The sequence below is a fragment of the Mobula birostris genome, chromosome 21 (genome assembly GCF_030028105.1).
Source record: "Mobula birostris isolate sMobBir1 chromosome 21, sMobBir1.hap1, whole genome shotgun sequence".
Lineage (NCBI taxonomy): Eukaryota > Metazoa > Chordata > Chondrichthyes > Myliobatiformes > Myliobatidae > Mobula > Mobula birostris.
In genome coordinates this window covers 51,318,427-51,330,829 of record NC_092390.1, presented here as the reverse complement: position 1 = coordinate 51,330,829, position 12,403 = coordinate 51,318,427, and the positions used below count along the sequence as shown (strand labels likewise).

At 41.4% G+C, this 12,403-nt stretch overlaps 1 protein-coding gene across 2 annotated transcripts in view; it reads right to left on the bottom strand.

The window, feature by feature from the left end:
• Positions 1 to 12,403, bottom strand: part of cpxm2 (carboxypeptidase X (M14 family), member 2) — a 212,292-nt gene that overhangs the window by 159,783 nt on the left and 40,106 nt on the right. For both annotated transcript variants that reach the window (XM_072239466.1, XM_072239467.1), the window contains exon 3: positions 9,661 to 9,770. In XM_072239466.1, coding sequence (XP_072095567.1) covers positions 9,661 to 9,770 — 110 coding nt within the window. The remainder of the gene's footprint in view (positions 1 to 9,660; positions 9,771 to 12,403) is intronic.

Sequence of the window (12,403 nt, the reverse complement as noted above, 5' to 3'; positions counted from 1 at the left end):
GTATTCCCATCTACCTGCTGCCCTTGTCTCTGGCAGAGGTCAAGAGTTTGGAACATATCAGGCAAGTTATTGCAATCTACGCCATCTACCTCCTGTAACTCAGAAAGTGGCCTCCGAGTGCATGTCCATGGTCTTCTGCTGCTGTAGCCTATCCACTTCAAGGTTTGATGCGTTGTGCTTTCAGAGATGTTCTTCTGCACAACACTGTTGTAATGTATGGTTATTTGAGTCAGTTGCCTTCCTGTCAGCTTGAACCAGTCTGGCCATTTTCCTCTGACCTCTCTCATCAACAAGGCGTTTTTGGCCTCAGAACTGCTGTTCATTGGACATTTTTTGTTTTTCACAACATTCCTTATAAACCCTAGAGAAGGGGTTCCAACCTGGAGTCTGTAGTTGCTTAATGGTATTGGTCCGTGGCATAAAGAAGATTAGGAAGGTTATGCTTCTGGAAGAAGATGATGGCAGAAAACAATGCGACCAAAGGAGAAATGCGCCAGATGGTTCACAAAACTACTTCTCTCACTTCTTAAACTTCTTCTTTTCTTTCAAATGTGGTTCTGTTACTGTTGGAGACTGTGATCTACATTTTGGTGGTGTGTTTTTGGGCTGATTGAGCAATCTGGTGCTTTTCTGTCTCCAAGGGAGTTCGGTGAGGTTTTGAGCAAAGTGTGTGGCCTGGATGCAAAGAAGCCTGGAGATGGTGCGTGAACCCACGATTTACTCCATTTCTCGCCAGTCTCACTGATTAAAGCATCGAGGACACTGCGCCGGGTTGGACTGAGCTGAGCTGGACTGAATGTGCCTGTACTCTTTCGATAACTTTGGGGTTGGAGTTTTATATTCTGTGTTTTTTTGCTCGGGTTTTTTTTTGCTGTCTGTTTGATTTGTTCTTTTTTTGTGCATTGGGAATTTGATATTTTTCTTTGAACGGGCTCCATAGTTTCCTCTGGTTCGTGGCTGTCTGAGGGAAGATGAATCTCAGGTTGTATACTGCATATGTACTTAGATCACAGTTCTTCCCCATCGTGTTGTTTCGTCTGAACAACTGTACCTCCTGACCATATATGCACGTTTTTATCCATTGAGCTGCTGCCACATGATCGGCTGATTAGGTGTACCTAATAAAGTGGCTACTGAATGTACTTTGTAAACGATACACTGTGCAGAGGTGGGGGGAAATGGAAGTTTACATATTGGATTGGATGCACATGCAGCGACTGCTTTGTCCCAGATGATGTCAGGGTTCCAACGCTGCTGGAACTGCATTCGTCCAGACATTTGGAGAATGTTCTATCACATTCTTGGCCTCTATTTTGTAGGTTATGAAATCGTTCTAGGTCGGCAGTTCTCAAACTGGGGTCCACGGACCTCTTGGTTAATGGTAAGGCTCCATGGTATAAAAGAGGTTGGGAACCCCTGCTCTAGCATGTCAGCTGGTGAGTTACTCATTGGTACGTATCCAGGGTCTGACTTGTTCTTTAGTATAAATGTTATCTGGCTGAGTTATTGGTCAGTAGTGACCCTCCAGGATACCTTTGAGTGTCAAGGGTAGATGATCAGCTTCTTTCCTGTAAGAGATAGTCATTACTAGGATACAGTGCGATACAGTGGCTCCTTGCTGCTTATTGACCCATGCCACAACATTTCTTGGGCCTTTCCACATTTAGGCATCAATTGCTTCATTTACTAAGGAGCTACAAATGGATTTTAAATATTGTAGAACATCCCACTTCAGACCTTATGATGGAAGAAATATTACTGTTGAAGCTGCAGAAGACAGCACAGCTTACGATGTTGATAAGCGCCTGTAGTGATATCATGGGGCTGAGGCGATTAACCTCCATTAGCCTCAATCATTTTGAGTTGGGGGACCCTGCACAGGATTGAAATAAGCTGCAGAAAGGTGTAAACTCAGTCAGCTTCATCACGAGCACTAGCCTCCCCAGAATCCAGGACCTTTTCAAAAAGGTGGCATCCATCATTAAGGACCCCCATCACCTAAGACATGCCCTCTTCTCATTGCATCCCATCAGGGAGGAGGTACAGGAGCCTGAAGGTACACATTCAGCAATTCAGGAACAGCTTCTTCCCCTTGCCATCTGATTTCTGAATGGACATAAAGAATAGAAGGGCCTTAAAGAAACCGCTTGGCACACTGGCCTTCATAAATCAATATATTGAGCACAGGAGGTGGGATGTTACCTTGAAGTTGTATAAGATGTTGGTGAGGCCTAATTTGGAATATTGTGTGCAGTTTTGTTACCTACCTACAGAAAAGATGTAAATAAGGTTGAAAGAGTACAGAGTAAATTTGCAAGGATGTTGAGTTATAAGGAAAGATTGAATAGGTTGGGACTTTATTCCTTGGAAGGTAGAAGATTCAGAGGAGAATTGATAGAGGTATATAAAATTATGAAGGATATGGGAAGGGTAAGTACAAGCAGGCTTGTTCCACTGTGGCTGGGGTGGCACTACAACCAGAGGTCATGAGATAAGAGTGAAAGGTGAAAAGTTTAAGGGGAAACGTGAAGGGAAACTTCTTCACTCAGAGGGTCATGAGAGCGTGGAATGAGTGTTCAGCACAAGTGATACATGCGAGCTTGATTTCAATGTCTGAGCGAAGTTTGGGTAGGTATATGGATGGTAGTGGTATGGAGTGCTATGCCCCGGTGCAGGTCGAGGGGAGTTGGCAGTTTAAATAGTTTTGGCATGGAGTAGATGGGTCAAATGGCCTGTTTCTGTGGTGTACCTCTCTATGTCTCTATGACGTTGAATTCATGAAAACTACCTCACTACTTTTTAAATTTAACACACACACACACATATATATATATATATTTCTGACACTAATTTACAATTTTTATTATTATGTATTGCACTGTACTGCTGCCACAAAACAACAAATTTCACGATATACACGGGTGATATGAAACCAGATTCTCAGTCTGATTCTGATTCTTTTACTTTTGTGCAAATTTATGATCCCAACCACTGATCCCAGTTATACCAGGGCTCCCCAATGTCACTGTTGGTCTCTCTGTTCATTTGTACCCATGCTAGCATGGCTTCCCTATCAGCTAGACAATACCTTAATGATTTTGTCAGGCCACTCGATTCCATGTATGTTGTGCTCATTCCAAGTTTTCGATAAGAAGAATTAACAAGTTATTAACTGTGGAGAAGAGTTAGGATTGTGAACTCTGACCATTCAATGACCAAAACACGGAGACAGCTGATTTTATACATGGAAAATGTCCTTTGGTAGTGTGGTGTGATTGCCTACAGTGCTATCAAAATTGCAAAAGAACCTGATGTGTTTACTTGGCTGTCATTCTCTTTTTTTTCTGGTCCCGATGGAACAGATCAGTTTGGGCTGAGAAAACATGATTTTGGATTTCTTTATCTTAATGGAGCGAACGAAGAAGGAAAACAGCACAGGCAAAAGAATTCCATAAATGTCACAGGTTGTTCTCAGGAAGGCCTACAAATTCTGAGTCATCGGTGTAAAATGGAGCACTTTATTGGATTTCACCTGGTAGGAATTAGCACTCCTGTTATCTTATGCTCTCTGTGGTGGAATGACAAGCATCAACGTGTTTGTTCTCCGGCACAGAGGAAAAAATGTAGGGGCAAGAACGCAAATCTGTTAAGCCTTCTAGGTTCTGGAAAGCCATCAGGTGAGTTTGATCCATGGACCTGAACATTGCCATGGGAATAGTGTACATCATTCATTAATTTCACTAACAAACAAATTTTGCAAGGAAGCAACAGAGACTAGAGTCAAACTAGAGACCACACCTGGAGTACTCTGTGCAGTTTTGGTCTCCAAATTTGAGGAAGGACATTCTTGCTATTGAGGGAGTGCAGCGTAGGTTCACAAGGTTAATTCGCGGGATGGTGGGACTGTCATATGTTGAAAGATTGGAGCAACTGGGCTTGTATACTCTGGAATTTAGAAGGCTGAGAGGGGATCTTATTGAAACATATAAGATTATTAAGGGATTGGACATGCTGCAGGCAGGAAGCATGTTCCCACTGATGGGTGAGTCCAGAACCAGAGGCCACAGTTTAAGAATAAGGGGTAGGCCATTTAGAACGGAGTTGAGGAAAAACTTTTTCACCCAGAGAGTGGTGGATATATGGAATACTCTGCACCAGAAGGCTGCGGAGGCCAAGTCTCTGGATGCCTTCAAGAAAGAGATGGATAGAGCTCTTAAAGATAGCAGAATCAAAGGTTATGGGGATAAGACAGGAACTGGATACTGATTGTGGATGATCAGTCATGATCACAGTGAATGGCGGTGCTGGCTTGAAGGGCCGAATGGCCTAATCCTGCACCTATTGTCTATTGTCAAACACCTTACTAGTGTAGACGGGGCATTAGATGGTCTGCAGCTTTCTCCTCTGGCTGGCATGAGTCAAATACCATGTAAATCAGGGGTTCCCAACCTTTTTGATGCCACAGACTCTGAGGGAGTCCCTGATGTACTGCTACTCCATGATACCTAATTCACACAAAGAAATAATGTAAATCCATTGCTTATTAGCAACAACATTAAAGTTTAGTGAAGTCTTTGCATGGTCTTAGGAGGCAGAAATGCTCTATCACCTACTTTGTACTCCAAACAAAGCTATATTTCATCATCATTTAACAAAAAATCCTTGGTTGCTCCTTCCACTAATTCAGCACAATTTTTCAGAAATTTTAAACTGACTGACTTTTCTGTTATCTTTTCAGAATGAGTGAGAGCTGTCAAAGTCAATATTAGCATCATATTTTACTTTAACGTCACTGCAGGATTTCCAGCCAATGCTTCATTTTATACACAAATCGTTGGAAACTAAAATGGAGACTGATGAACAGAAGCTGTTTGCTGGGTCTTTTATGTTCTCCTTCATGAATGAAAAATTACACTCAAAAGACAAAATTACATCAGGGTCATAAATAACCTGGTGATTAATGACATTCTATTCGAAGAGTTATTTTCTTCTTAATACAGAAATAAGATTGCAAGCATCATTTTTCAGAAGGGTTGCCAAGCATATATGAAGAATAACACAACACTGACTTTAATGACTAATGCAAATTGCTAAGAAGAAAGTAAAGTGTTTATATTTCAAAAAAAAATTCTTCAGATCTAAGACAATTATCAAATTGTGTTCGCACTTTCTAACCTACAATAGTAATCTGTAACCAGCCACAGGGCATTTAAGGATACCTACAGCAGTGATATTCCCAGCCCAGTCCACAACTAGTTTGTGAGCAGGGTTAGGTTTTGCCTTCATTTTGGTGACTATCTTCTTCATATAGTAACACACATCAAAACTGCTGGTGAAGGCAGCAGGCCAGGCAGCATCTCTAGGAAGAGGTACAGTCGAGGTTTCGGGCCAAGACCCTTCATCAGGACTAACTGAAGGAAGAGCTAGTAAGAGATTTGAAAGTGGGAGGGGGAGGGGGAGATCCAAAATGATAGGAGAAGACAGGAGGGGGAGGGATGGAGCCAAGAGCTGGACAGTTGATTGGCAAAAGGGATATGAGAGGATCATGGGACAGGAGGCCCAGGGAGAAGGAAAAGGGTGAGGGGGCGAAAACCCAGAGGATGGGCAAGGTGTATAGTCAGAGGGACAGAGGGAGAAAAAGGAGAGAGAGAGAAAGAATGTGTATATATAAATAAATAACAGATGGGGTACGAGGGGGAGGTGGGGCATTAGCGGAAGTTAGAGAAGTCAATGTTCATGCCATCAGGTTGGAGGAACAACACTTTATATTCCATCTGGGTAGCCTCCAACCTGATGGCATGAACATTGACTTCTCTAGCTTCTGCTAATGCCCCACCCCACCTCCGTACCCCATCTGTTATTTATTTATATACACACGTTCTTTCTCCCTCTCTCTCTCCTTTTTCTCCCTCTGTCCATCTCATTATACCCCTTGCCCATCCTCTGGGTTTTTCTCCCCCTCCCCCTTTTCCTTCTCCCTGGGCCTCCTGTCCCATGATCCTCTCATATCCCTTTTGCCAATCACCTGTCCAGCTCTTGGCTCCATCCCTTCCCCTCCTGTCTTCCCCTATCATTCTGGATCTCCCCCTCCCCCTCCCACTTTCAAATCTCTTACTAGCTCTTCCTTCAGTTAGTCCTGACGAAGGGTCTCGGCCCGAAACCTCGACTGCACCTCTTCCTAGAGATGCTGCCTGGCCTGCTGTGTTCACCAGCAACTTTGATGTGTGTTGCTTGAATTTCCAGCATCTGCAGAATTCCTCGTGTTTGCGTTCTTCATATAGTCATGAGATTGAACTTCACTCTGTTATAGGTCAAATTAAGCCCACCTCAAATGGTGCAATAGCTGTTTCTTTCCATATATGCCTAATGATTCTGTTACTAAGATGCAATGCTATGAATCTTGGTTTGTTGGAGTATGGCTTATTATCTTACCATTTTATTCTGTACCTACTCCTCCATCACAGTTAGGTCCAGATAAAGACGCATTCAGCATTGCTGAACTGGGTTCCTTGACAGAGCTAAACCATGTTGAACTACCTACATGTATCAGAATCTGGTTTAATATCACCAACATAATGTCATTAAATTTGTTGCCTCTATGGCATGTAACTCACATAATTAGTATTCCGGTGTTCGTGACCCTCCAATCTGGGTCTTTCCTATTTATTATCTAAGCACCAGCCTCTTCTGAAAACAACTTCTATATTTACCTTTCATAGCTTAAAACAAACAATTTGTTTTTGTTGTGACTTTGCCTTTCTTTCCCAATGTCAAATTAATTGATTTTAACAACATTTTTTCAATGAATCTAACATCCTTTGTGTAACAAAGCATCCAGAGTGCATTCCTGTTGTGGTCTAACACCTTCAGCATCACAGCAGTAATGGGAACAAGCTCCCATTAAATGCTCCCAATGATGTGTTCCTCAAATAGGCTCTGACAAACAAGTTCGAACTCCTGGCCTTCACATGTGGCTTAGCTACCAAGCCCGGCGGAACTGTTTCTACAGACAGGAGAAGGGGCAAAGGTGGGTAACTGGCACCTTAAAACCAGTCGCTTTGGGCAGATGGGCTTTGTCAGCCATGGTTGTGTGGTAAACCATGTATATATGTTGTAACTCGGTTACCTGTCTGGACACACCCCTCTGCTGACTGCCCCTGTGGCTCCTCCCACAGAGTCCTGTATAAAGGTGTTCGCCTTGCCCCTCCCCCTCAGTCCGGGGGCAGACACTCACTGTGGAGGTCATATTGTACAGCGAAGAAAAGCCTTTCAGTATTTTACCAAACCTCAGTCTTTTGGAGTAATTGAAGGTGCTTCAGGTTGGTAGCTTATCTAGGAGAAGGAAAACTCTGATCTCAAACCTCAGCTGCCTTGTGGCTATACCCACTCATGGGGCAGTCTTCGGGAGTAAACCCCGAGGGAAAAATCCGGAGCTGGAGTCCCTAAGGCAGTTCTACATTGAGTTCAACGTCGACTGGCAACTCCTGCGATGCTGATGACACCAGACTGTATCGGCCTCTGCCGTTCCTTTGGGTACATCAGTTGCGTGCAGAGGGGAAGCTAGCTCCATGGGTAACAGCTTCCATATTGTACTGCTGAACTTGTGAATCTAGACAGCTAGGACACGATATCCAAGGCCAACTCTGACCGACGGAGGTCCTCACCTCATATTGTATGTAAAATCCATAATGCTTTAAGCATTTTATATTTACTTGAACAGATTAATGCCTTTGCTAAAATAGTGTTGATAAAATCCAAGTAAATTCCTCTGGGTAAATGTTGGACATACTGCAGCCATGATCAACGAATCCCACCATCCAGGCCAAGCTCTTTTCTCCCTAATGCATACCGGAAACAGGTACGGGAGCCTTAGGTGTCATGAGCCCTGCAGACCTCTTCAGCTTGCTGTAGAACATTGATCTTCTAGATTTCTCAATCACTTGTATTTATTAGCTGTTATCTTAACTACTGCCATTAAGCCTTGTGCTTTCGGTTTAACCTTAACAAGGTAATTGTGACTGGCACGTGCTTCCCGTATTCTATGATTATTTAAAGGTGTCTTTAGTTAGCTCTCTTCTTGCGAGTGCACGCTGTGACATTAGGTGCCACACCACCAGTTTAGGAACAATTATTACCCTTCAACAATCAGGCTCCTGGATCAAAATGGATAACTTCACTCACCTGAACTCTGAACTGATTCCACAACCTATGGACTCACTTTCAAAGACTCAACAACTCCTGTTCTCAGTATTCTTTATTTCTTTTTAAAATAATTTTATTTGTGCAGCTGTCTTCTTTTCCACATTGTTTGTCAGTCTTTATGTGTTTTTCATAGATTCAATTAAATTTCTTTGCTTTTACTCTGAATGCCTGCAACAAAATGAATCTCTAGGTAGTATATGGTGACATATATTTCCTTGGATAATAAATTCATTTTGAACTTTGAATCTAATTCAATGCATGAAATATGCGATATAAATATATATATATATCTCCAATAAATAACACTACTGATTTCAACTGAATAAAATATAAGGATAGCCACCAGGATAAAGATATAAACACAAGAAGGTATTTTATGGAGTTGCTTAGGATAGAGATTTGCTGTGCTCATTCTGTTGCACTGAATATACACTGTAACTGCAATTACATGCTCTCCTATCTTAAGAATGATTGCTTCAGGACATTGGAAAGGGAAGACTGGTTCACAGGGCCTAAACTGATTGCTTATGGATTGGCGACAGACCACAATTTCTTTACTATCTTATTTCTCCTGTTACTGCTGTACTTGTGAGTTTGCAGATGGAAAAACCCAAGGATGACATGCAAGAGGCCAATTAACTATATATCTTCTCTGCTTTGCTACAAAGGCATAATGCAACCATTGCCTTCAGCATTTTAATGCATCTGCTCATCCAGAATAAACATAATAATGAACTATCCATGTAGCCCATTAAGTACAATTATTTTTATCTCAATATGACGATTATTCACGTTCACTTTCACTGTTCAACAACCCTACACACAACGGAGCCAAATGACATTGCTTCTACAGATGTACCACGGAGAGCATTCTAACTGGCTGCATCACCATCTGATATGGGTGCAGGAGTGCAGGATTGAAGTAAGCTGCAGAGGGTTGTAAACTTAGTTGGCTCCATCATGAGCACTAGCCCTGTAGTATCCAGGACATCGTCAAGAAGTGATGCTTCAAAAAAGCAGCATTAAGGACCTCCATCACCCTGGTGATGCCTTGCTCTCATTGCTACCATCAGGAATGAAGTACAAAAGCCTGAAGGCACACATTCAACAATTCAGGAACAGTTTCTTCCTCTCTGCCATCCAATTTCTGAATAGAAATTGAATCCATGAACACAGCCTCACTAATTTTTAAATTTTTACTTTTGCACTTCTTATTTAACTAATAAAAATTTCCTGTAATTCATGTTTTTTTCCCACTATTACGTACAGCATTGTACTACTACATTGCAAAGACAACAAATTTCATGACGTGCTGGTGATATTAAACTTGATTCTGATTCTCTGCTTTCTTATGTATTTAGCATTTGATAAAACTGAAGAGATACCTGACACTCCTCCCCCAAATTGTGAACCTCCCAATATCCTCTCTCTGCAATAATGTTCTCTTTACGTACATACCTGGATATTCAATCGTCCTCTGTGAGCCCCCAAACCATAACGCTTGAAGGAGGATGCATGAAGCTGAACATCATTTACACGTAATGTCTCCAAGCCCAGAGGTGGACATTCTGTAGAAGAACAAAAAGATATAGTTCAGACCTGTGGGATATCAAAACTAATCATTTACCATGGTCTCCCTATGCTACTATGTGACTAAATTTTGGAAAGATGTAAAAAATTAGGTAAACTTTCTTCCAACCATTCTTTAAATGTAAAATATATTCAAAAGTATACTGTTTATTTCTATTTGTGAAGGTGACTCCTACCTGACGAAGAGGATCAGGATCCCAAAATAAGACAAGCATATAATCAAAACTCACACTTCAGCGCAGAGGGGGTAGTACCATCAGAAGAGTTAAACTAGAAGTGCATAGGCACACATTAAAATGGTTCTGTGCAGGTGGACCAATTCCAGTTTGTCCCAGTGCAATTACTTCATGATGTTCCACATTTACAGCTGTGATCCATAGGAGACACCAAACATGATAAATTTCCCCATTACAGACGTTATTGTCTGCTGCATATCATTCCACATCCAAATCGATGTCCTTCCTGTCAATGGATATTAACTGTCTCTCTGTGCTCTGAGCTGGTGGAGTGGGGACATCAAATCAATCTCAGCTGTGAGACACATACCGGAGGAACACTGAGAGATGGTTTCTCTATTGCACTCCGTCATTTTCCTCCTCTTCCTCCTGCTGTGGTATTAAGCAAAGGTCATATTCTCATGACACTGTGTTCATGTAGCATGTAACAAATGACAATGATGCTCCTCCGTTCATTATGTGCCGTGTTGTATGACTTGACGATCATGGACTTTCCACGACCATGATTGTTCTTGGGCAATTTTTTTCCAACAGAAGTGGTTTGCTATTGCCCTTTTCTGGGCAGTGTCTTCACATGACAGATATCCCCAGCCATTATCAATGCTCTTCAGAGCTTGTCTGTGTGGCATCAGTAACAGTACTTGTGATGAGCACCAGCTGCTCATATTAAGATGCATTTTAGTAGAAAAGTTTCCTGCATGGTACAGACTTAGAACTAGCAGGGACACTAGTCTGCATTCCTTTATGATCAGTATTAGTGCAGTAGGCCAAATAATTTCCTTCTGACTGGTAAATGTTCTAAGATTCCATCTTTCTACAAAAGAGACATATTCTTGCTACAAAATGTGGGTTTGGCCCATTGAGGAATGATACAACTAACATGTAATCTATGGGTCTAAACCAGTGTACCCTGTGATTTTTCACACCCAAACCAGAACAGAAAATGTAGATTTTAGTCAACCACATCAGGGGAGATCCAAGACACTTGCAGATTCTGAAATATGAAGCAGGAAACAATCTGCTGGGGGAACTCAGTGGATCAAATAGCACCTGTGATGGGAAAGAAATTGTTAATGTTTTACATTGAAACCTTACATTAGGACCAAGATTCTACATGGGCATAAAAACTCTGTCTGATTAAGAAAGCCCCATCTAATCTAAGATTAGCAGTTTTCAGCTTTCTACATGTAAATTGTCAATAATTAGTGCAGGCAAATCCTGCATGAACCTTATCAAAATCATCAGCTAATCCTCTGTTGTTTCTTCTCCAGTACATTAATAATTAATCACCTCTCATGAATACTTCAGTTTCCCACCTGAGGCATCTCTAGTTTGAATGACTCAAGAAGGTAGCATCCATCATTAAGGATCCCCATCACCCAGGAAGTGTCCTCTGCCCATTGCTACCGTCAGGAAGGAGGTACAGGAGCCTGAAGGCAGACACTCAGTGATGCACTATCAATTACTCCAAAAGACTGGAACTAGAGTAAATACTGAAAGGTTTTTATTAACAGTAAAATGGGACCTCGTCCATGCTGAATATCTGTCCTGGACTGAGAGGAGGAGCAATGACACAATCGCCTTTAGTCAGGGATCTGTGGGAGGAGCCACAGGAGCAGTCAGCAGAGGGGCGTGTCCAGACAGGTAACCCAGTTACAACTTATATATATAGTTTACCACACTCAAATAATTCAGGAACAGCTTCTTCCCCTTGCCATCAATTTCTGAATGGACATTGAACCCATGAATACTACCTCACTTATTTTGTTTTACTTTTGCATTACTTATTTAAGTACCTATATAGTCTTATATACGTATATGTGATTCAATTTCTCTTTTTTAATTATTACATATTGCATTGTACTGCTGCTGCAAAGACAACAAATTTCACAACATAGGCCGGTGATATTAAACCTAATTCTGAATCTGAATTTCTCATAGATAACGCACATATTATATGCACACATTTGATTATAATATACACAATAACTCATCTCTAGTTTCTCATAGGTAATGACAAGTTGTTGCTCTTCCAAAATGTATAATAATGCTCTTGCTCGCTGCAGTCATCCCAACAGCATAAATCATGGTTTCAATTGAAATTTGTAAAAGAAAACCTGCTGGGATATAAAAAGTCTCCTTACAGTATGATGCTATTTAACAACTGAACTTAATTTAAGTTACTTAAATTTGTCCTATGGGATGTCTATTGCAATATTTTAAACAGAATGTTAATTAGCTTCCAGACAAATACCATAGCTGTAATAAATGTGCATGAGAATTGTGTCTATAATATTGTGCAACCTATTTTGTCATTATAATGTAATAATGCAAGTACTAACTGCCAGGCATGCAAAGAAGAGGTCACATCCAGT